The sequence below is a fragment of the Vulpes vulpes genome, chromosome 13 (genome assembly GCF_048418805.1).
Source record: "Vulpes vulpes isolate BD-2025 chromosome 13, VulVul3, whole genome shotgun sequence".
NCBI classification, from domain to species: domain Eukaryota; kingdom Metazoa; phylum Chordata; class Mammalia; order Carnivora; family Canidae; genus Vulpes; species Vulpes vulpes.
The window spans coordinates 1,781,023-1,806,636 of record NC_132792.1 but is presented as its reverse complement, the minus strand read 5'-3'; the positions used below and the strand labels follow the sequence as shown (position 1 = coordinate 1,806,636).

Genomic DNA, 25,614 nt, shown 5'->3' with positions numbered 1-25,614 from the left:
CTAGGGCCTGGTGGCAACCAGGCTGGACTCCTTTCTACATCTGCCCAATTCCAGTGCCAGGATGTCCAACACTACAGGTACCGAAGGATCAGGGACAGTAAATCTGTCTACCTTTACACCCCTAAACATCACAGCTTACCTGGAACATGTGGATATATGCCCCTACAGATACAGGTATTAATTTGCAAGGCAAGATAGTAACTGTGGTTGTCACATACAAGTCAGAATATTATTTTTCTTACTTCTTCAAAGATACCTTATATTTCACAAATAAAAAGTCAAATGGAGTTCCACAGAAATTTCTAGAAACTTACAGGCTTCTTGAAGGAATTTCTCTCTCACGCTGTCCGAAGTACAGTTTTTACATGTTTTAATTGCAACCGCCAAAGCTGGATTCTCCTGTGTTAGGGAAATTTCAGAATCACACACACATGCAAAAAGAGCTCTGTATGAATCAATGGACACATTCATGACAAGCTGTTTGTATGGCAACTCTGTGGATTCTGGGCCAGACAGAATCAGAACTGAAAATCTCAAGAGAGGAACATGTCAAATACTCTACAAAATCCCCAGAAAAAATGTCCAGACATGTTACAATATAGGTAATTCATTCACTCATTGTTCCACAAGCATTCACTTTCTGCCATGTGCCAGGTGGCCTTTCAGGTGCTCAGGATACACCAGTGAACAAAAAGGCAGTAAAGTTTCCTGTTCTACTCAAGGTTACCTTCCCGCTAAGAACAATGCACACAAGAAACCAGTGAATCCCAGAGTATGTTAGTAGGTAACAGCGCTGTGGACAAGGAAGGAGTGTGCCAAGACGTGCGAGGCAGAGACCAGGACAAAAAAAAAAAACAACCAACCAACCAAACAAACAAAAAAAACAAAGGAGGGAGGGAGGGACTGCTGAGAGCTGGCCAGGGGCACAGCCAGGTTCACGGATGCTCCGGGACCCGAGGGGAGGCGTTGTGATGGGATGCAGCTGGGACAAGTGTGGGGTGTTGCAGGCAGGGCAGGGTGGGGTGAGGGGCATCAGATGGCAGGGACCAGTGTGGCACAGGAGAGCAGGAAGGAGAATCAGGGGAAAAAAAAAGGAAGGAGAATCAGAGTGAGCTCAGGGTCAGATCCAGCTGGAGGAGATCCTCAGTGGGGCAGGGGCATGAGTGCTGCACCCGGACACCCTGCAGCGCAGGAAGTAGGTGAGAAGAGAAGACACACAGTAGGCTAAGAGGGTGGTAGGCAAGGTCAAGAGAAACCATCAGCTCCTGCCTGCCAAAGAAGATGATGTTTTCTTGAACAAGTTCGAAAGACAGAGCTTGAGACAGACAAGAAACGAGGCCATTCCAAAGCTTAATGGAATACCATACATGATTTTAATTAGCAACTTAAGTGCTCATCTTATCCTTGGCCCTACGTTGTCTCTGCCAGCACCACATATTCTTCACATTGGATGTTTTCGTAAGGTGCAAAAAAGACAAAGAGGACAGGATGGGAGAGAAAGAAGCAGGAGAACACGGCAAATGGACAAGGGTTTAAGAAGCCCTGCCTTAGGTCTCCTGGCCATGGCTGCTGTGTCCCAAACTCCACCCTGCCTCAGGCTCCGGGTCCTCACCAGAGGCTCCCGAGAGGGGACAATATCAGATGAAGGTGCCATCACACAGGTGTGAGAAGCATCCAGCCTCAAGGCCCCAGAAGAAGGCTGTGTCATCTTGATTTCTTTAGTTTTCTCAATAGATTTTATAAATTATCTCACTGGGCCTACAGGTTGTCTGTAAGATAGCCTGACAAGATACAGAAGGCTCCAGGCTACCTATTTCACAGCCAGGTCAGCCAGAGGTGGACAGGTTTAGCTGCTTGCCCAAGGTCACCCTGCTGTTAAGTGGCATGTCCCCTCTTCAACAGAGCTTCACCTCCAGAGTGACTGGGGCAGTGTGTACGTGTGACAAGCAGCAGGGAGTGGTGGTAGCTCGGCATGGAGTGGCTGCTCATCACAAGATCTGGCTCTGAAATGGTGCCCATGCGAGATTCTCTGTGTTGACAAAGCCTAATTTGCCAAGCTCCCTCGGAAGAGTCCTTGCTATTGGGTTCTGAGTCACTATTCCTGGAAGTAGCAGCCTCAGGCAGAAAACACGACCCAGGAGGACACTGGGAAGACAAGACATTGGTTCCTGTCTTCTCAGCGCTGGAACATCCCAGAGCTGGATCCCCAGGCCAGCTCGATGCAAGGTGACCTCACTGAGTGTCCAGTCCTACTTCTACACCAACTTTCAAATTCTCTCTGTCATCCTCACTTTGCTTTTCAGCTCAGACTCTGATATCCAGCCCACCCATGCCTATTTTGATGAGGATGTAGCAAAGTTATTTTAAACTTGGTAACACCAAAACAGAACTCCTGATATCCCGCTATGATGGATCATCTTATGTGTCAAGTGGATGGGGCCGACAGGGTGCCCAGATACTTGGTCAAGCATATTCTGAGTGTTTCTGGAATGGATTTAATAAGCAAATAGATAGACTGAGTGAAGCAAGTTGCCCTCCTTAATGTGGTGGGCCTCATCTGATCAGCTGAAGGCCTGAGTAGAACAAAAAACTGATCCTCTCCTAAATAAGAGGAAATTCCTCCTGTCCAATTACCTTTGAGCTGGACATTGTTTTGTTTTGTCTTGTTTTTTTTCTACCCCTTGGAGTACAAGTACACTAGCTATGTTGGGTCTTAGGCCTTTAGACTCAGACTGGAAATAAGAAACCATCAGTTCTCCTGGGTCTCCAGCTGGCCATCTGTAGATCTGAGAATTGTCAGCTTCCATGATCACATGAGCCAATTCTTAACAAATCGGTTTTGAAGGCACCCACAGCCTAGGGCTTCTGTTTTCCTGGGGAGCCCTCACATATGCCCACCACCAGACACATTTCCTCCTTAGCCTTCTTCGCCTCACTTAAGACACAGAATTCACAGAGACGCTCAAAGTCAACAACCTAGTGGCCAGTTCTGATTCTTCAATTTCCCTCAGCTCCCATGGATCCAACAATCCAGGAACAAGACCTGTGTTCCCCACCTACAGAGTGCATCTGGAACCTGCTGCCCAGCTCTCGCCACTGCTGTAGGCTCACTCACTGGCTCTGCCACCACCACCACCTCCTGTCCCCAGTAACACACCTGGAGTAAAAGCCCAGCCCTCTGCTGTGGGCCCCCAGGGCCCCTCTTCACCCAAACCTCTCACACTAGCCTCAGTTTCTAGGCTGCAACACCACTTCCTGCAGCTGCCTTTCTTGTTCTGCCTGACTGGACAGCTCCTCCCCCAGAAATCTGTGCTGAGATCCTTGTTCAAACTGTCCTGTCTAAAACAGTGCCCAGCGGCCTGCCCCACAGGCTAGCTCCCTGCTGTTCTGCACAACCCTCACCACAAGCTCCAAGCACAGAATTTTCCTTGAGTCACTTTACATTACCACCGCTTCTCAGGTTATTAGAATGTCATTATTCTACACATTATTAGTATTCATTCCAATATACACATAGCATACACTGTCACTTACATTATTATTTTCACTCACTGAAATAGAAGTTTCAAGACAGTAGGTAACCTTATTGTCTTATTTGCCAAAAAAGTTTGCCTTACAACAGTACCAAATTCCTAGTAGGTGCTCAATACATATTTGTGGTTAATGGATGCTATTAAAATAAAACCTTTCTTTTGAATGCAGATGCCACTTATGAGTCAGCTGTGGCATATCTTAAAAATATCTTAAATTGCATTAATTTTAGATTTCACGCTAATTGCACACCATATGATTCTAGAATATTAAACATTTTCAAACAAGAGAAGAAATATAAATAGCAAAATGATTATAACACAAACTTGGGTCCCCTTTCTTTTTTTTTTTTTTTTTTTTAAATTTTTATTTATTTATGATAGTCACAGAGAGATAGAGAGAGAGGCAGAGACACAGGCAGAGGGAGAAGCAGGCTCCATGCACCGGGAGCCCGACGTGGGATTCGATCCCCGGTCTCCAGGATCGCGCCCTGGGCCAAAGGCAGGCGCCAAACCGCTGCGCCACCCAGGGATCCCTTGGGTCCCCTTTCTTAAGCTGCAGAGGCGGCATGCAGGACTCCAGGTCGTAATGGTAGCCTGGTCCCTGCAGGACAGTCGCTGCTGGTGCAGAACGTGAACGGGAGCACAAAAAACTGTCTGCTAAATGTCTGATCTGAGGGCCTTCTTAGAATGGCTAGCCATACGCCACGCCAAGATCTAACTGCTTTGCTTTGAGTTAGTCTTTGTTTTCCTTAACCAGATGGGAAACTCCTTTAGGACCAGGACCATGGATTCTACCTCCATCTAAATATAGGGCCAGCTGGTATACTCCAGAAATGACACAAAATGCCCCCCCCCTTTTTTAAAGATTTATTTATTTATTCATGAAAGACACAGAGTGAGAGACAGAGGCAGACACATGGGCAGAGGGAGAAGCAGGCTCCATGCAGGGAGCCCGATGTGGGACTCAATCCCAGATCCTGAGATCCCAGGATCACAACCTGAACCACAGACAGGCGCCCAACTGCTGAGCCACCCAGGTGTCCCCCAAATGCCCTTTTTAACAGGAATTCTGAGTAGCAACAATAGAAAATTTTGTAAGACCATGAAATCATCATCAACCCTGTGAATTTGTGCTCACATACTGGACATGGTGCTTTATGCAAGACAACGTGAAGAAGTGTAAAGTACTGCTCTCTTGCCTTCAGCCCAGGGCATGATCCTGGAGACCCAGGATCGAGTTCTGCGTCAAGCTCGCTGCATGGAGCCTGCTTCTCCCTCTACCTGTGTCTCTGTCTCTCTCTCTGTGTCTCTCATGAATAAATAAAATAAAATCTTAAAAAAAAAAGAAAGTACTGCTCTCTAAAAACTGACAGTTTCCAACGGGTGCTGAACCTGATTCCACACGGGCCACACCTGAACAGAGCAAGGGGCTCGCCATCAGTCCGAGGATTAGGACCTGTGGCTACTGGCCCCCACATGGGGCAGCAGAAGCCTGGAGAGTGCTGAACTATCAAGGGGCTCATCACAGACACCAGAATGTGGGAGAAGTCAATTCAAAGCAAGCAAGACTGAACCTGAGCAAAGTCATTTCTTTTTTAATTTTTCCTAAAACACCTTTTAAAAGAGGCAAATTCAAACACACCGAGGTAATTGCTCAAGGTATGGCTTTTAAAAACCTTCAAAATACAAGCAATATTTACGGGAGAGAGGTCTTTCAATGTTCAATGAAAGTACCACACTGGTGCCCACTATGTCTCCATAAAAGATATGATTAGGCTCTGAATTATTAACAACTAGGAGGCATTTAAAAGATTTTAAGAAATCCAGAGAAGGGCTATTCTGGGATTAATTTTAAAAGAGATTTTTTTTTTTTTTTTTAAATTTTTATTTATCTATGATAGTCATCAGAGAGAGAGAGAGAGAGGCAGAGACATAGGCAGAGGGAGAAGCAGGCTCCATGCACCGGGAGCCCGACGTGGGATTCGATCCCGGGTCTCCAGGATCGCGCCCTGGGCCAAAGGCAGGCGCCAAACCGCTGCGCCACCCAGGGATCCCTAAAAGAGATTTGATGGAAGAATGTGCAGGTGATCAACAGATGCTCAAATAGTAAGGAAGAAGCCCCATCACCTCACCAAATGAAGACAACAATGCGTGTGAACGAATGTCTTGACAGACTCTGTGTTCACTGGCTCTTAAAATGAACTTCAGGTCCCCATGCATGGTCTACCCGACTGTATCTCCTCTCCTTTTGTGGTCCTCCCCCTGCACACCTCTGCGGCCACACTGGCCTTCTGTAGACTGCACCCTTCTTGCTTTAGGGCTCTGCTCCTGTGTCACCACCTATCAGAAGGCCTCCTTTGACCACCTCATGGGGAGAGCACCTCAACCTCCTCTTACTCATGCTTTTTCCACAGAGTACTTCTTCCCCACTCGACAGCTGGTATATTTGCCTGTCCCTTTCTGTCTCAGAGAAAATTTAAGTTCTGTGAGAGCAGAAATTGTGCCTGTTTTGTTCATTCTTATATCTTAGCCACTTCGCTGTCATGTGGTACATGACTGAGAAATTGTTGCTGAAATAATTACTTGAGTCTCAAAGTAACCAGTGGCAGGTTTCTAGCTGTGATGTGTGTGCTGAGCTGTTGTCTGACTGATTATTAAAAATCCTTGATGAAATGTTACTTGATCTTATAGAACAAAGAACATAACCCGGAAAAAGGACCTAATAGGAGCCCAGAGGAATGAATGGAATTCTTTGCACTATAAAATTAGACACCCACATTAAAAACAAACAGTCATGTACAACATATATCAGGAAGATACTCAACAAAAAAGTGTGAACCCTGGTATTTTTCTTGTGTTTGGGATTCATTCAACAAATATTTAATAAACATTAGACAATGGATATTAAAAAAAATTGTTCTCTTGTATTTTCACAACTAAAATGGATTAGTTATTTTAAAAACACATGAAATAGGGACGCCTGGGTGGCTCAGCTGTTGGGCACCTGCCTTTGGCTCAGGTCGTGATCCAAGGATCTGGGATTGAGTCCTGCATCAGGCTCCCTGTGAGGAGCCTGCTTCTCCCTCTGCCTGGGTCTCTGCCTCTCTTTCTCAGTCTGTGTCTCTCATGAATAAATAAATAAATCTTAAAAAAAAAAAAAAAGCATGAAATAAAGCCCACTAACCCTGCCATTATCTGTGTGGTCCTAGTAAGTCGCTCTACTGTGGCAACTTCAGACTGTTTGCCGATCAACAATCTATGGACTGCAGGGAGCTCAGAGATGACTGAGTTCAAATGGAGTAATTCAGTCAGAAAACTTCACCTCCCCCACATCTCAGCTGGGTGTAGCCAAGTCAAAAAGTTAGTTGGTCTTTGAGTAACTTTAGATCCAGGGCTCTTTCTACTGCATTTTGCCTCAAAGAACAAAGTTACGAGAATTACGAAGATAATATAGATATTGTAAAACAAAACAAAACAAAACAAAACCCATCAAACCCCCCCCCCAAAAAAAACAACAACAACTGGAAGAGGAGTTAACAGCTAGAAATACATAATAAATGACAGAGTTGTATGTAAGTACAAAGGTAAAGGCTCTCAAAAAAAAAAAAAAAGGTAAAGGCTTTCGCTTTCAAAACTGAAGTTTAAAAAAATGAAACCTCTCATTTGTTTAGGGACATGATGGCAATTGTCCATTGTTCCTGACAAAAACAAAAAACAAAACAAAACAAAAACTCTTTTAGCTCTCTAGTTCCAAAAATAATGGAACTAGTAATCACTATGTCACCTGTGCATGTACAAAGGATATGAAAAACTGACAGGTATGGAATTACTGGGGAAAATGCCATTTGCAGTTTCCAAAGCAGGGGTCACACAAAAGGTCAATCATCTGTGTTACTACAGACCTTCATTGACTGAAGATGGGAGTTACGTCCTGATAAACCCATCATAAGTTGAAAACATCCTAAGTTGAAAGTGTGCATAATATACATACCAAATGTAACACATAAAGTAAAAAAACTGTTAAGCTGAACCACCCTTATATACAACCATCGTTAAGATGGGGATAGTCTGTGTACCTTTATTAGCACCATCTGTGTACACCTCTTTAAAAAGTTTCTTGAGCGAGTATGTACTCTTATTTTCTCTCTTTCTTTAAAAGTAGGCTTCACGCCTAGCATGGAGGCCCAACGTGGGGCTAGGACCCACAGCCCTGAGATCAAGACCTAAAATCAAGAGTTAAACAGTTAGGGGCACCTGTGTAGCTCAGTGGTTGAGCATCTGCCTTTGGCTCAGGTTGTGATCCCATGGTCCTGGGACGGAGTTCAGGGTTCCTGTGGGGAGCCTGCTTCTCCTTCTGCCTATGTCTCTGCCTCTCTCTGTGTGTCTCTCATGAATAAATAAAATCTTTTTTATTTGTTTTAGATTTTATTCACGAGAGACAGAGAGAGACAGAGAAAGGCAGAAACACAGGCAGAGAGAGAAGCAGGCTCCATGTAGGGAGGCCTATGTGGGACTTGATCCTGGGACTCCAGGATCACACCCTGGACCGAAGGCGGGCGCTCAACCACTGAGCCACCTAGGCGTCCCAATATAAATAAAATCTTAAAAAAAAAAAAAGTTGGACATTTAGCCAACTGAGCCACCCAGGTGCCTCTGTACTATTATTTTAAAATGTTTTAAAATTACTGATCTAATAAAAATAGATACAATAACCAGTGTTGGTAGGGATGCAGAGAAATGGGCACTCTTTATACACTGCTGCTAGGAATAGAAATGTCACAGTTTCTCTGGAGACAGTTCAGCAGTCAGTCAAAGAGCAGTTACCATGTGGCCCAGCAATTCCACTCCCAGATATCTACTCAAGAGAACTGGAAGCTATTCACACACAAACCTGTACAAGAGTGTTCACAGAGGTATTATTTGTAGCAGCTAAGACATGGTAACAACCCAAATGACCATCAACTGAAAAACAGACAAAAAGTGGTCTATCCATACAATCGAATGTTATTTAGCAATGAAAAGAATCGAAGCCCTGATACACACTACAACATGGATTACTCCTGAAAACATGTTAACTGAAAGTCCATCACAAAAGGCCATATATCATATGAGCCCATTTACATGAAACGTCCAGAACAGGCTAATCTACAGAAGCAGAAAGCAGACGAGTGGCTACCAGGAGCTGGAGGTAAGGTGGAATGAGAGTGAATGCTAAGGGATGTGGGGGTTTCTTTCTTTCTTTCTTTCTTTCTTTCTTTCTTTCTTTCTTTCTTTCTTTCTTTCTTTCTTTCTTTCTTCTTTCTGGGGCAAAGAAAATGTGCTAGGGTGGATTGTGGTGGTGGATATACAACTCCATCAATATATTAAAAAACCACTCAATTGTACATTTTAAAAAAGTAAATTTTATGGTATGTGATTTATACCTCAATAAAACTATTATTAAAGAAATAATTAAAAAAAATTTTTTTTAATTTTAAAAATTTGTTGATCCCTTCTGGAGGATAGTGTGGGGTAAATTAATGTTCTTCCCTTGAGAACATTAATTTGGGAATACTGGCCAGCTGGGAATACTGGCCAGCTGCTGTCAATGCTGGTCATCTGTCAACTCCATGCAATGGACAATCATTGTGGAATCTACAATGAAGAGAGAGGCTGCAAGAAGAGTAAAATCAATGGACCGACCCAGCCCTCTGAGAGCTAAGTGTGCCATTTTTCTGTTTCTCAATATACCAAGTAGGTTGATATGTATGACGAGCTTTGTAAAAGACATGTGCAAAGAACCGAGGACTCATGAAGACAAACAAGAGGCAAGGGTCAAAAAGGAATGCCAAATCCTGGTCACCGTGGAGGACTTACTGGGCTCATATAAACGCCTTGATGGACATCTCCAAACTGGCCTTCCCCGATGCAGCGTCCAAGCTCGATTCTTTCTCTCTGAATCTCATAATCCCTGGCTGCAAAACAGGATATATGTAAGTACAACATTCCAAATGTAGAAACGACACTTGACACATTTCATTTCATTATCATCCATGAGTACCAATTGCACTGGTGGCACATCATTCTATGAAAATGCTTTACATAGAGTGGAATTCTCTTAAACACTGTTTTAAAAGGAATTATATAAACTGTTACAGCATCACATGAACTACCAAAACCATGTGAGTTCTATTAAAGGTAGATTTTTTTCACATTTTTTAAATGTTGATTTAGTTTATATCTGTCTGATAGTTTTCTAAATAGTTTCTCCAAGTAGTAAATTATATGCTTAGGTAATCAGTGCTATTAGTTTAGGTATTAATATATGAAAGGCTAAAAATCACAGTTATTTAAAGCAATTATTTAATGAATAACTGAAGTTTGAAAATCGGGAGGCAACAGAAAAACTGTCATGAGAAACTTTACGTTTTAAAAGTTTAAGAGTTTTCCACTTTCTGACGATCCTATCTATATTATTCATGGAGCTAAAAGAGTTTAAAGAGGTCACTTCTAAAAACTAATTTCAAAATCAGGTGACTTGGAATCAAGGCTGAACATATCACATTATAAATTATGAATATTTTATATTTTTCAGAACATTTGCCTCAAATTAATATATTAAGTCATTGTGATTTTACACAAAACCAATTATTTAGTAGGCTGTTGAGGCACGTGGAAATAAGATACCCACTAGAAACCTTGTCAATTGGTTCTAATCCAATTAACTGCTTAGTATTTTTTATTCTCTCCAGCAGGGAAGCCTGTCTGCACAACCCACACTGTGTGTATTCCATTAGTGTAGCTGCCAATGGAATAAAAGCATAGCCAAATATTTCAAAACTCACCCCCCTGGCTTATCAAATTATAAACTGCACAGAAAACCCAACCCAATTTTAGATAGTTCTTTTCCTCTTTAAAATCACTTTAGCTAGTAGTTCCATTGGTTTAACAGCATGAATAAACCAATGGAAAGTAGTTTAAAGATAAAGTTACTGAAAACTGAAACATCCCACATCATTCCATAGGTTGCAATTGCAAGCAAATGCAGTTATTTTAAAGGAATCCTGTTACCTTCATCTATTCCATAGCTTTCTGTATTGCAATTAAGGGAGAAAAAAATTGAAGACCTTGCTTAGAAATAACTAATAGCAATTAGGTTAACAACAACAAATTCCGAGAGTACATTTCAACATTTACTTTGCTACATATTTTAACCACAAACATCAGTTTAAAAAAAAAAAAAAAAAAAGAGGACTAGACACAAGCAAACTCTCAATCTCCTCATATTAACTTGATGTGATGTCAACAATGATTATTAATCTCCATTTCGTAAATTCTTGCATGAGAACTCATTTTTGTGGGGTCTGGACCTTACTACTCAACACTGAATGGTAAGTACACAAATACAAATTTGGATTCTCTGTAGGAATGTGTAAGGGACTCAAAGGCTAACCTAAATTTAAACATCTTTCCATGTTGCTACTGAAAGTCAAAATGCATGTTTCAGCTCTTCCTTCTGTTTTGAACCACTCTAATACAGGAGCTCTTATAAGGGGATTCAGAGTGCACCTGGGATAATGCAGGCCTGATGTTGGTAATGCCTCTTCAACATGTACCATTAATCCAAATGAGAGCATCTTTTAAAATAGCATCTTTTTAAAAATTCAAACAGGGTAAATAAAGTCCCTGAAACATTTATTTTACAAATATGTATGGCTCTATTGAAATCAGGACATCAGATATTAAATTATTAAGGCCTCTGGGGCTGTAAGGTAGGATCATAATTGAGCTTCTTTAAACGATATAGTTAACTGTTTTTTTTTTTTTTTAATTTAAAAAAAACCATGTTTTTTAAAATTAAAAAAAAAAATTTTAAAGTAAATTCTATGCCACACGTGGGGACTGAACTTGCAACTCTGAGATCAAGAGTCACACACTCTAATGATTGAGCCAGCCAAGTGCCCCTAAAACATTTTCTTTAATGTGAGTGAAATTTCAAATGTGTCTCCAATTCAAGATCTGGGGCTGTATCCTCCAACATGGAATCTGGCTTCCAGGTTCTCTGAAATCAAGAAGCAGCACACAACAGAGAGAAGCAGAATGCTGGCGGAACACAATTAATTGAAATGCAATGAAGTGAATATGAGTATTTTTTTGAAGTGAATATATAGGTGTGTATATATATTTAACTTTAAACAAAAAAATCATCTACAGAGAAGATATTCTGTAATCAATAACCATTGTATCATCCTAGAGCCAGGACACAAGATTACGGAAAACCTGTAACTAAGCAGAACTTACTATAGATACTTGAACTTTTAGGCTTCTGACCTGAAACTAGCCAAATACAAAATAGGATTCTAAAGGTTGAAGAGAATATTTCTGTCATGCACTCAGTGAGCTATTAAAGAGAGTTCTAAGAAAACAGTAACTAAAATTTAAATGTGAGATATTGAAAAGTTAAATACTGTCAAATCTGAAGAATAAAACCAGAAGCCTACTTACTTGACGGCATGGTGTAGGTATCTTCTTCGTCTATAATCTCAGCATAATCATCTGTTTCTGTAGGAAAGGAAGCAGATATGTTGGAAAAGGTTAAATATTTGACCTCCTGGCCTTTAATATAATTAGAAAAGGCAAAATGATCTGCCTAAATCTCCTACTATGCCGACATATTCTTAAAACACTATTACTCAATTTTTGCTCACACATGAGTCATTTATGGAAATAAAGTGACATCATGGTGCAGTCTGTTATAACACACAGACTTGTTTCTCAGGGAGCAAAGAGCTGGCACAGAAAGCCCTTGTGCAGAACGGAAAGACAGGGAGCAACTATGTACCAACTGCAAAACTCTCCCTCAACTACACCAAATACGTGTTTAAGGCCACACTGCCATCTCCCAGGAGCTCTCCAAATGAGACTGGTATCTCAAAAACTGAGAATCTGACATTATTCACAAGTAGACTCTACAGCAGAATCTGAACGCTGGCCTCTTGGAAAACAAAAGTGATAGCCTGACTGCTGAGGAGACTAACTGGGTAACATGTTTCATTTGTTCCGGGTGGAAGGAACCCAGGAAGGCATCTCCTGTCACGCTACGCTCAGGTAGTTGAAGCGTACAGGCTAATGTCAGAAGGGTAAAAGGTCTAGCAGAAAGAATGGAATGGGAAGAGGCGGCATAGTAAAAGGAGGCTTCTTTGAGATGATGCCAAGGAGCTGCAGTGCTTCTACTACTCCTCTCAGTAATACAGTGACTTAGAAACCCACCTCCGTATCAACGGGGAAAACTCATCTGAAGGAAACAGCCCTCACTTGGACAACAATTATGCTGACTTAAGCCTTGCCCATTTTCCTCTTTCTATAAAGAGGAAAAGCTTTAGCTGCTCCAGCCTGAGGATGTAAGCTGCTGGGCCAGGGAAGGAGGGGCAGCACTTCCTGAATTATCTTTGAGGAGAGCTCTTCAAAGAGAAAATCTGACCAAGCATCTACCTTTAACCCCAGAGAAACTAAAAACTAAGTGTTCTTTCCTTTGTGCTGCCATGACTACTTCATTCAGATATCAAAATTATAGAAAAGAGAGAATACACACAGTCTACGTTCTTTAGGAGATCAATCATTCCACATATTGCTATGGTAATGACTGAGATCAGACCTCACAGTTCCTGGAAGAATTCAGTTCTTAATTAAAAGTGATTAAAGTAAAAAAAAAAAAAAATTCAGCTAGCAGAGTGCAACATCAATAAATCAATTCTCCTTAAAGCATTTAGTAAATGTAAACTATTCCTAAATCCTACTGAGAGGTGGATAATCTGTATGGTTCTTACATGTTACCAGTAACACTACTTACAGGATTAAAGAACCTTTACATTCTTTTCTTTCTTTACTGCTCCCTCTTACCCTGTTCTCAGTGCGCTGGCATGTCCTCGGCCTGCAGCTTTGCTTTTGTGTAGGCTGGCTTAATGAAGGACAGTGGGAGATGATATTTGGGGACAGAAGGGAGCTTCTAAGGCACTTTAAGAAAAAGGACCACGCAGGGGAGGAATCTACACGAGTAGCTGAGACAAAAGAAGCAACACGTCACACACATGGCATCTGGGGATTGTTTTCCCTCCTTGTTCTGTGATTTGTGCCCTTCCCTCAGGAAGCTAACTAAGGCAGAATTTCCACCAACAACAGGCTCTACCCTCACTGCCTTCCTACAAAGCACACACCTGTAGAGGCCGAACACAATAGGTGACCCCGGGGGTGGCAGGATCTGGGTGGTGACGGGTGCCAGACCCCCAGCCTCTGCTTCCCTTGCTGCCCCATTACCAGAAGTGTTTCAGGGACCCTTGCACCTGGCCCTTTGCTCTACTAAGGAGACGTCACAGATCCATCAACCCCCTTGTCATGATTCCTTTTGTGGCTGGGGGGTCACTGCCTGCCTGACGGAGAAGGGCACAAAGCTGCCAACGATATCAGAGTAGGCCTCTCACCCAGGACTTACCCCACAGTAGAGCTCATGCTGGCTCAGCCAATTCTGGTGTCAGCTGAAGCGTCATCCAGCCAGAGACCTGCCTCAAACTAACCTGCCCCCGACCCCCCCCCAATCTTAGTTATGCTGCCCGGCTTACTTTCCTCAGTGCCATCACTACCAACCAGCTGGCAGTCCTCTTGTTCCTTGTCAACTGTCTGCCCGCTCCACACAGAGAGCCCAGGGGAGCAGAGCCCTCGTGCATCTTCCACTCATCTCAGCACCCAACATGGTGCCTGGCACACAGAAGGGGTAAGGCACGTACTTGCTGAAGAGAGGACTTCACTGCGACCACACAGTGAGCAGACTAAAGCTGAGGCAAAGAAGTATGTGGTCCATGCAGGGTCCTGCAGACCATACGGGGTGGAGCTGCAGCGCCCGGGACGGGCACATACCCTGCTCCACCCCGCGAGGTCATCTCACCTGTCTGCTGTAGCTGTGCCCTTGTGTGTAAAATGGGGACACATCCACCTTGCAGGGTTGTTATGAGGATTACAGGAGATACATACAAAGTCGAGGTGTGGACCTGTGCATGATAGATGATCCGTGTGGTTTTGCTTCTTCTGAGTGCTCTCGGGGAAGAATCTGGCAGCAGAGGGGTTCCTGACTGCTGAGACTCTCAGTCGGCCCTCCTGGTTTGACTGCAATGGCTTCTGAGACTGTCTCTTTTTAGAAAAGCCTCACTAGAAATACTAACCTCTGAAAATATTATGAAGCCATAAAAATTAAATGGCTGATATACATCAGGCTAGCATACAAAATTGATTTGGGAAAAATCAAGTTGCAGATACCTTAATTAATTGACACAATCACAAAAGAGCCTGTAATTCCTTCCTCTCTTTGGATTGGAAAGCTATCTGGGAATCACTCAGGCTGACACCGAGGTGTAGACATGTGTACTGAGCTGTACCATGACTAGAGACTTTTCGCTGCAGTGAACGGTACTAGTGGCCTCTGAGCTGGTTCCTAAGGAACAGTCACTGCTGTTGAAGGCACACAGACCTATAGAAGTTTCATCGTAATCTCTACATAGGAGCTTTCAGGTTGTAATACGTGGCGTATTTCCCCAAGAATGCTTGATATTGACTTGGTTCTATTTTCCTTACCCGGTTTTTAGCGTTTCAGGATATGATACTGATACAAGAGGCATTTAAGGGCCCCTGAAAAACTGGAGCCTGACTTGAAATTGCCAGGTCTCCCCAAACAATGATACAAGGAAAACAAACATAAAGAAAGGAAACAAGTTGAAGATCTGAGCACCAATAAGGAAAGCCAGATCTGCCTACTGACGATGATGGCAGCATTCCTGAGCTCACCACACCGCGGACGTTATTAGAAACTGTTAACGCTGATCCAGGGAGGGGGTACTGCTAGCATCGTCCCACTTCACAGACAGGAGGCTGGGGCTCCCAGGGCACAAGTCAGTTCCTCAAGGTCCCAAAGCCAATCGGTGGCAGGCTGCTACTCACAGCAGCGCTTAGGCACAGAGCCTGGGCTGTGCTGTCCCGGGCCTCATCCTTTATTATCTTCCACAACATTTATAGGGACTTTTATATATCTTTTAAAGTTTTTAAAGTAATCTCTACACCTAATGTGGAACTTGAACTCCAACCCCCAGATCAAGAGTTGCACGCTCCACCAAAAAGCCCCTGGGGACTTCTGTGAGACCATGTACCCTATGCTATGAAACTATGGAATATTCCTCTAGGATATTTGGGGGATCTCTCCCCACCTTCCAACATGAGCACAGTTTGGCTCCAGGAATGTTCAAAGGATGGGGACCTGTGTATTTGGGAGACTATTTCCATGAATTAAATATTTCAAAACAAACATTTTTAAAAATGGAGACTCCTAAAACCTTGTACAACATAATAATTTGAAAGGCTGGGTATCACAATATGTAGTAAAATAAAAATGAGAGGAAGACACATAAAGAGGACAGTGACAGCTCAGAACTTAGGGGAGAAAAGAATGAAGTTCTCCTCTTAGAGCAAGGTGAACAGGTGGAGTCAAGCTGCTACTGAAAACAAGGACACGGCTGCACAGCGTCCAAGCCTCATGCTCTGTCACGCTGTCTGCCGCCTTTGGAGCCCAAGGCACACATGTTGGTGCAACAGCACAAGAGCCTTCAGGCTCACAAATTTGTCCAGTGCAGACCATCTGCTCACCGACCATGGGAGAGGGGGTAGACAGGGTGCTTCAGGGGCACCTCCTCCAACCACCTGGCGGAAAATGGTCCCCTTTCCCCTTGTGGTGCTTGGGCCATGGCTTGGACACTTGTAATTCTGAAAACTCGTTCCCCTGGCCGCCGCCCTCTGCTGCCCTCGGGAAGTCAGAACGGGACACCAATCCCACAGAGCCACATCTCTGTGGACAAGACAACTCGGGCAATTCAGCAGGGCTGGCCCATGGCCCGGCTTCCTGTTCCACCTGCATGACGGACAGGGGCCGCTAGCACAGAGCCCCGGAAAGCAGGGAAGAGTTCTCTCCTGGAAGCCGGGAAGGGCTCCTCTGTGCTCTTTTGTATCCACGGCTCTATGACCCAGCCCAGGGTCGGCTGCTCTCCCCTGTCCCAGGGTAGACAGCGTGTCTCTTAGACTCCGCTGGTCAGTGTCTGCTGCAACTGTCCAACCCTGCTGCTGTGGGCCAGCGGGTAGGCAGCCCTCTACCACAATGGCTGTGGCTGTGCTGCAATACAGTCTTACCTGTGGACCCTGAAATGTGAATTTCATGCAGTTCTGATGCCACAAACACTATTCTTTTTTTTTATTTTCCCCCAATCATTAGAAAGAGTAATAATAATCCTGTGCTCCAGGGGCAATTGGAAAGAGGCAGGCTGTATTTTGCCCATGGGCCTCAGTGTGTGGCCTCCTGACCTAGACCAAGTGACTAAAGCCCTGAAGTCCAGCTTACTCATCTGTAAAATGGGAGCAGAAATACTTGCCCCAACTGATTGCTAGAATTGGGAAAGTCAAATGTGGGGAAAATGATTTTATCACATAGAATGTGGGAATAAGCTCATGTTTATAAACACTTGTTCCAATTCTCATGCTTTTACAGTAATCCTCACAACAACCGCTGAGGCCTTTTATGATGAAGACACATGAGATGAAGCAATTTCAACCAGGCTGCTGGTGACATGATGGGGCAGTGGGGGAGCATGAGGCTGGAGCCTGTGCTCCTTAGGCCCCCCTTGGGCTCTGCAGAGAGGACAATGCTGGAGTCACACACCAAGCGCCTGTGCACAGGGGGCTCCGCGCCAGCAGTGACTGCTAACTAACTGTAAGTACCAAGGACTGGATCTGCATGCTGTCAGTCCCTGGAACAGACACGCTTTCTCAGTCGTGTTTAGTTAAGATCCTTCACTACTCGAGTTATCAGTCCTACCACGAAGATGACACAGCTGAAACCTTCAGTAAAAGCACTCTCTCATGTGATCATGAGGAAAAATGCTATTCCCTGTAATTTGAGTTTAGTGTAAAGAGTATGAAGTTCCATGCAGGCAGCACATGAAGCGGAGAACATAAAACACAATACCTGACTTTCAAATTTCTAGTTTTTTAAGTACTACACTCGACCGCTTGAAGAATAGTCATTATCACTGTTGCAGATATTTCTCTAGTTTGTATGATTCTTAAAAATCACTTTTCATTCCTTCCTTTCTGCTATCTACTCTCAAGCTAAGAATTATGATATATATATACATGTATGTATGTGTATGTATATATACACAGTCCTTGGGAAATGCTCTATGAACTTCTATTATTTAAAGCTTTCAAGTGCGACTAATCTTATTGACTAGTACTGTTTTTGACAATTGTTCTAGAAATCTAAAGTGTTAATACTGAAATCCAGAAAATTCACTATGTGTATACCCAACCCAAATTTACCACTGAGACATGACAGAGAAACTGGCAAAGCCCTAAACAATTTTTAAGAGATCATTTGTTCACATCATTATTTTTTCATATGTGCTTTTCTGGATCAAAACCACATTTTGCCTCTCATTAAATACTAAACCATTTTTACGGTTAAATAACTCTATTAGTAACACAAACGTGAAAATAAATATTACCGTCCCCACTAATTTCATCTGCAGATCCAGGTGGCATGCAAAGAAAGGGAGGGTGGGGGAGGAAGGAGGGCAGGGAGGGGAGAGAAGGAGACACACTATTAAAAAGACAAGTAAGTCAAAGCACAAGGAAAACAAAAAAATCACCCCCCAGGTCTAATTCAAAAGATGAAAGAGCAACTGCAGTAGTGAGTGCGTTTACTTGGTGTAAGGGCATTATGCTGAGTTTCCAGCTATCCACACGTCATACAAAGTTCCACAGAAGTTCTGTAAAGCTGGTTTCTACCATACTGAGCAAAATTAATCTGATAGGCTCTCGCAGTTAAATGCTAAAAATAGCCTTTATCCCCTCAAAGGGAAGCATCCTGTCAGATAAAAATGAAGATAACCAGTCATTAATGTGTCTGGTGAAGGCCAGCCTCCCCCAGTGAGCCATGGGGTCCAATTACATGGAGCCACAGGCCAGGCCCAGCACACAAGCTGTACAAGTCAAGCTTCCACTTAAATTTATGCAGTGTTTGGAGAAATTCCTATTCTGATGATACAAATAATCTCCACTTTCCAGAAAATGATCCAAGTGGCCTGGCTGCCTCTGCTCTGAGGCATCCCTGAGTATCTGCCAGCAAAGCATGAAAAACAGCCTGGGGCTCACTCTGACCATTCTCTGTTCAGCTGCATGCCACTTTAGGAAACCCGCAGTGGAAAACGAGGTACCTGCTGGTGGCCCCTGAGGTAGAACATGAGGACCCCATAAACGAAACCAGGAAGCCACGCCTTGCCCTGTCATGCATTTAAAAACCAGCCAACAGGCAAGTCTTCTCTTGGAGAGCAGCCCAAAGACGGTCAACATGAACCGTCGCCCCCGTATGGCTGCTGAGCAGCAGACAGCACATACGCTGACACCCAATTAAGGCACACTCTGCTCAGGACAGTCTACAAGCGTCCCGTTAGGCCTGCTGCCAGGGCGCGGCGGTTAGTGAGAGCTGGCGCGAGCGAGTGCAGTACCCGTAGGAGAAGGCTCATGGGAACAGAAGACCAAAGGGAGAAAGCGCCTAGCTTTCTTAACTTTATGTTGGCAGGGACTGACTCCTTTATAAAGAGGCAAGAGGAAGAAAGAGAAAAATAGAAACACATTATTTCATACAAAAATACAAAAGAAAACTTATGTTACATTTTAAGGCAGATGTATAAAAGCAAATACAAAATTGCGATGCTTTTATTTGACTATTGGCACACTTTATCTCTTACTATGATTGACTTTAGTTTTAAAAATCATATTAATATTTTAAAATACAAGTTCCTCTTTTAGCAAAGATTAGCACTAGGTATCGAAACTTGCAGCCAGACACATGAGTTTCCCAGCTCTGCAGAGCCAGCCAAGTGTAGGTGTCACAGATATTTTTACAAATAACAAAACTAAAACAAAACGAAACAAGACAATAAACAAAGACCAGTAAATAATTCAAGGATCCTGTGAACATTCAGCCATAAAGAAAAATTGCCAGAACCTAGCAGATCCCGATTTGCGAAAGAGTCTTACGAGCACTTTTTCCCAAATCATCAGCAAAGACACAGGCTCTCAGACCTTAAGTGTATACCCTATATATATGACCTAAACATAAAAACTGTGATGGGGATGTCTGAACACACAGGCCGCAGAGCCCCCTACTCACTAGGGTCGTCTGCTCACTTGCTGCCTCACTCACGTACTGTAGACTCCTGTGACAGCCAGTCCCCTCTGCCCTGGACACGAGCTGCATCCTTGCCCGCCAGGAGCACGCCGCACAGCAGCCCCAAGAAGCAACAATTATGGTGTGGTACGGGGAACAGTGGGCATCTGTCAAGGTGAGGTCAGCACAGGGCACATACGGCTCTTGAAGATGCAGTGGTGAGAACATGTGACACAGAAGACGCAGGAGACGTGCAACACTCAACTGCATTTCCCAGGGGTCCCGTCGAGAAAGGCCAGTACTTCAGGTGAGACCCAGGGAGAGTGGGACCCGGATCCACCGAAGGCAGAAGACTTACAGACGGTATCAACGTGTCAGGAACAGAAGCAAGAGGAATGGAAACATAGCACGTGGCGATATTTCAGATGCTGGGCCAGGACCCCAGCCCCATTACTAAGGGTTGCATCTCCCCCCATCAGCTGCCCGTGGTTGTCGGGGAAGAACGGGGGCCTGGTGCGAAGCCTGAATGCACTGTCAGGCTGGATGGAGCCCGGGCCTGGGGCCGAGGAGGAGGGCAGGGATGAGGGCAGGGACGTGCCCAGGTGAGACAGGAACATGGACCGTGGGGAAGGTGACAGCATTCCATCAGGAGTACATTTTCTCATTTCTGTAATTATGTTATGAGCATGTAAGATGACATCTTTGGTCTCAGAAAATACACACTGGAGCATTTCTAAGTAAAGGGACCCACCATGTCGGCAAGTGCTTTCAAATGGCTCAAGGGGGAAAAAAATGAACAAAGGTAAGTGGGCCAGGATATAAACATAGTGAATTTGATAAAGAATATGAGAGGCTTCATTTTAACTGTTCTTAAACCCATCTTCTACGTGTGGAATTATGGAGACATAACAAATACAAAGAACAGGTATTTGAATTGAGATGCTGGCTTCACCACTCATTCCTTGACCTTGGAAAAGTTAACCGCGCTTGTTTGTGTTTTATTTATAAAATGAGGCTTCCTTGAGTGGAGCCGTGGAGAAGGCCCAAGGGATTCCCCAGGCACCTGTCCCCGGGCAGCCACTGCCTAAGTGCTAGCTGGTCCCATTTTTCTATTGTTTATTTTCTTTCTAAACAGAGCTGAGTACTCTTTATATTGACTTAAAAGGCAAATAGTTTCAAAAAAATTTAACTTTTCTTCAGTAATACCAAGGTTACCCTACATCATTAAAAATGCTATTAGGACTCTTCTTCTATTTATGTAGGTAATTATTTTATTCAAGACGATGACTTTACATTTGTTGAACACCTACCGTGAGCAGGACACACTGTATATAGATGCTGTGTTTACAGCAAACACGTCCCCCGACTCCTACCTTATTCAGTTTATAAATTCTAGTATGGGGGGAAAACAAACAAAAAGGTAAATTACCTGGTGTGTCAATACTAAGAGCTATAGAGAAAAACAGAGCAGAGGTGGGCATGGAGTATTTATTTTCTAGTGTGGCTGCAACTTTAAATATGGAAGGAGTTGCTTGTAAAATGCCTTGAGGGGCAGAGGGAGAGGGCGGTGCAAACATCGGGGCAGAAGAAGCAGCAGCTGAGCACTGCCTCTGCAGAAGGGAGCCTGGGCCACACGCCAAAGAGCAGGGAGGTCAGGCAGGATGATGCAAGAGTCGGTGTGTGTGTGTGTGCGCGCGCGCATGCGCACGTGTGTGTGTGTGTGTGTGTGTGTGTGTGTGATGATACACACTTGGGAGCCCATGTCAGGGCTCTGGCTGTCACTGTGAATGATGTGGGGTGGACACAGGTGAAAAAGGAAGTGAGAGGATTGGCCTTAGCCTTTAAAGGTTTCCTGGGGTGCTGTAACAGGGTGTAAGGAGAACTGCCCAGGCTACTGCAAGAAACAAGGCACGGAGTATGTGCGTCTGAACAAGGGCAGGTGCGTGGAAAGCTTGGACTGAATACACTCAGAGGACGGAGCCCCCTAGGATGTGCCAATCAACTGAATGTAGAGGAAGAAGCAGCACAGCATCAGAACAACCCCAAAGCCTCTGGTCTGATCAGCAAGAAGGAAGGAACCACCACTTAATAAGAGGAGAGACTGAGGAGTATGTGCTTGGTGGGGAGACCAGGAGTTCACTTTCGAGCACAGTTAAGCATGAGATTCTCATGAGACCTCAGAGTGGACCTGCTGAAGAGATAGTTGGCTGCAAGAGTAGAGTTCAGGGAAGCTTCTGGGATTAAGATGACAATTTGGGAGTCGCCAGCATAATTAAGGCATGAAACAGTAAGATCCTCAAGGAGGCAACTGCCGGCAGGGAAGAGGCCCGAAGACTGAGAGCTGGGGTCATCCCACGTGGAGACTGGGGTTGTAGCAGTAAGGAAGGCAAAAAGCCAGGGAAGCACAATCTTCAGAAGCAGGATGACGGGGCCACAATGCCTTCTATGCCAAGTTCCGTTCTCAGGCCAACAAGAAGAGGGCCAGAGCCCCACCGGCAGGGGCCAGTGGTTGGAAGAATCCTCTAGCACGAACATGGAGATCATCTGGGACTTGGAGGGCGCCGGGCGGGGGGGGGGGGGGGGGGGGGTAGCCGTGTGCCAGAAATGCAGGACAGTCTTGTTCTGAGGGAGGACAGTTTGGAAGGGGTAACAAGAAGCAATGGATACTGGGTTCACCTCCAGTCCAGGTGTGGCGACGGCTCGGAGGGGAAGCCATGGCTGTGACTACGAGGGTGGCAGGGGCCACCACTGGGGAGGGGAGGCGACCAGGGGCTCAGAGAAGATGCAGGTGAGGGCGGGAGAGAACACACAGGGCTGCTCAAGGAGTTGGCACACCCGGGGTCAGTGTGAGGGGATCAGCGCTTTCCCGCTCATCTTTAGCTGCACAAGTGAAACAACAGTCCCTGTGACATGCTTCTCAGGCCCACCTCTTTGCTCAGACAGTACAGGTCAGGGCCGATGATATGTGGGGGGAAACAGCCCTAGCAACCATCCAACCCGGCTCAGTCGTGGGAGCCCCCTGCCCCTGACAATGCCAAAACCCCACAAATTTGTACTGATGCTTGAAAGCACAGAGGCACAAGATCTGGTTAGCGAGGCAACTCATCATTTTAAAAACTAGAAAATACAGGGAATAAGCAGTTTTCTCATCTTCTCAGAGCAACTGAACAGCCGATCAGGAAAAGCTATCTTTACAAGTATAAGCGCTAAATAACGGAAAGCACAGCGCAAGTCACGTGTGGCCACTCTGCGGCCCCTGACATAATCCAGGCATGTGGCCGCTGAGGCTCTTGGGTGTAATGCCCACAGGAACCTCATGATGGGGGGTCACACACAACCAAATCTACTGGTCAGTCTTAGTGTCATGTAGACACAGCCAGCTGTGGGCGGTGTATTCTTGTAAAGCAAAATCACTGCACCTGAATCTGACCAAACTTCCCTGGATCCTAATGAGCAGCTCCTAGGGAACACAGAAATATAGGGGCTTCAGCATCGATCACAGGGTTGTGCCCAGCTAGACCCAGAGGGTGGGGATGCAGCGTAGGTGACACAATCTCTTCAACAGATAAAGCACTACATTGCCCCTGACTATGTGGAGGTGATCGGGGGAAGGTGGGCATATGCTCCATGCTGGAAACAGGTGCACAGGCTAAGGTAACAGATGTGTGTGGCCAGGAAAGACTGGAAAAGTGAATATCCTGTTTAGTTTGCTGTCGTACTCCTTGTTCTGCTCTCAGGTGGGCTTTTTCTCACTCTGCTCCCTGCACGGGGGCCACAGGGATGTCTCTACCTGTCTGTAGCTGAGGGCTGGTTGGCTCCAGATACTATGTTGCAATATGACCGGATATTTCAGTACCCATGAGGCTCCAGGGTATTTTTCCCAATTCCTTTAGAATCCAGAGAGGACAGGCAGAGGGTTCAGGAGCCCAAATCTCAGCAGAGGCAAAGAGAGTTCAACTGGCAGTGGAGTACTACTGGCGGTAGAAGGAAGCCAGCACAGTGGGGTGCCCTGGCCATTCACGCACAGCGCCATCAGCCAGTCCTGACCATACCCAGGGAGACACAACTGTGAACCTCTCCATGGCTAAAAGTCTCTCCTAACGTAAGACTGATTTTAGAACCCTATCGTGATCGTAGAAATCAGAATTTCCAGTAAGCCAGGGACTAGGACTAAGTCAATGACATCCAACGCTTACACTTCCTACACATAAAAATAATCAGCAGTGATTTGATTAAATTATGTCACTGAGCGCTTAATTAACAAAAATTAACTTTGTATCTACTAGGTGCCAATACTCTAAATTAGGGCACTGAAAATTTTTCCCAAAAGCTACTGTTAAAACCAAGCTTTCAGCAATAGACAGAGACTACCCTGTAAATCACAGCACTATCAAAACTGAAGCTACCATGTAAACGAGACAAAGGAAACTCTTTCAAACTTGAGTAGAGGGCAGATTTTTGAATTTTAGCAGAAGAGTGTCAGAAAGGAGTCAGGACTATGCTGTTCTTGACAAATGGAGGAATAAACAATGCCATGCCTTCAGACTCTTCCAAACCAGTCCTCCCTTCTACGTACGAAAACCATTGAGCCTCTGAACAATTTGGTGTGGTCTATGATAAAAAAAACAGTGGGTTCTGGAGTCTATGACATGAGTTTTCATCAGGCTTTCTATTACTCTGTGAACCAGGCCAAGCCACCTCAACTGTGAGTCTTAATTTCCTACCTGTAAAGTGGGAACAATATGAGGAAGAGTGTCCTGAGGTTTAAATAAGACAACGCACGAAAACATGCCACACATCATCTCTGGGCCTTATTCACATATAAATACCTGCTTATGTTTAAAGGCCACAGCACAGTAACCAATGAATCACAGACCTGATATTTCAGAAGCCATGGGAAAAAGAGGAAAAGTGAAATAATTACTATGGACTATGTACATACCACCTTGTATTTTACAGAGCTTTACAATTTGCAAACTGCTTTTGCATATATAAGTGAATTGTAAAATTTATAATGAAGTAGGTGGAAAAAAAACTTTATTTTGTTAAATATATTTTAGTTTAGAATAATTTTTAGTCACTGACCTGAAAAATGTCAAAGTAGTCAAGGAAATATTGACGATGCATGATTAACAACTAAACCAAAAGACTCTGTTACGAAGTTAAAAATTTTAAAATTGCAATAAATGCTGAAAAAATGCCATTATATAGCGCTCAGCAGAAACCATCAAACCAAACATTTCTGACAGAAAAAGGTCACTACATTGGTTTTCGTGGCAGAGGTACAAAAGAGAAAGATGTTTCACCATCTCTGATCCTATTTCATATAATCCAAACATTCAACAGGAGCCCTGCTTATAATGTGGTAGCATCATCATCACATGTGGCCCTGTACTTCTGGTCATACTAAGGTTTTATGGCTTGTTTTGTTTTAAAGATTTTATTTATTCATGAGATACACAGAGAGAGGCAGAGACACAGGCAGAGGGAGAAGCAGACAGCTCTCCTGTAGGGAGCCCAATGTGGGACTCGATCCCAGGACCCTGGGATCATGCCCTGAGCCGAAGGCAGACGCGGAAACTCGGAGCCACCCAGGCATCCCTATGGCTTGGTTATTAAAAAACAAACCAAAAAACCCTAAAACACAAAAACCAACCAAACAAAAAAAACAGAGTTTATATCTTCAAAACATTTAAAATACAGTTTTATTCACTGCTCTTCCTTGGAAATATCTGTGTTCCTGAAGGATTTTTACACACACACACACACACACACACACTCACCCCTCAAGCCCTGTCCCAGATGCAGGCCATACCCCTCCCTGCAAGCACAGGCCTCTTGGTT

The 25,614-nt window shown here is 44.3% G+C and overlaps 1 protein-coding gene across 39 annotated transcripts in view; it reads right to left on the bottom strand.

The window, feature by feature from the left end:
* Positions 1-25,614, bottom strand: part of PTK2 (protein tyrosine kinase 2) — a 262,273-nt gene that overhangs the window by 63,733 nt on the left and 172,926 nt on the right. For 13 of the 39 annotated variants that reach the window (XR_011996489.1, XM_072733844.1, XM_072733845.1 and 10 more), the window contains 3 exons: positions 12,018-12,074; positions 9,390-9,487; positions 315-399 (listed from right to left, as the gene is read on the bottom strand). Coding sequence is in view for 37 of the 39 variants with exons in the window: in XM_072733844.1 (XP_072589945.1) it covers positions 315-399; positions 9,390-9,487; positions 12,018-12,074 (240 nt within the window). In the remaining 2 variants the exon portion in view is untranslated. Of the gene's footprint in view, positions 1-314; positions 400-9,389; positions 9,488-10,583; positions 10,605-12,017; positions 12,075-18,103; positions 18,122-19,105; positions 19,190-25,614 lie in introns of all 39 variants that reach the window. The other 26 variants (XR_011996488.1, XM_072733824.1, XM_072733826.1 and 23 more) reach the window with 5 other exon arrangements.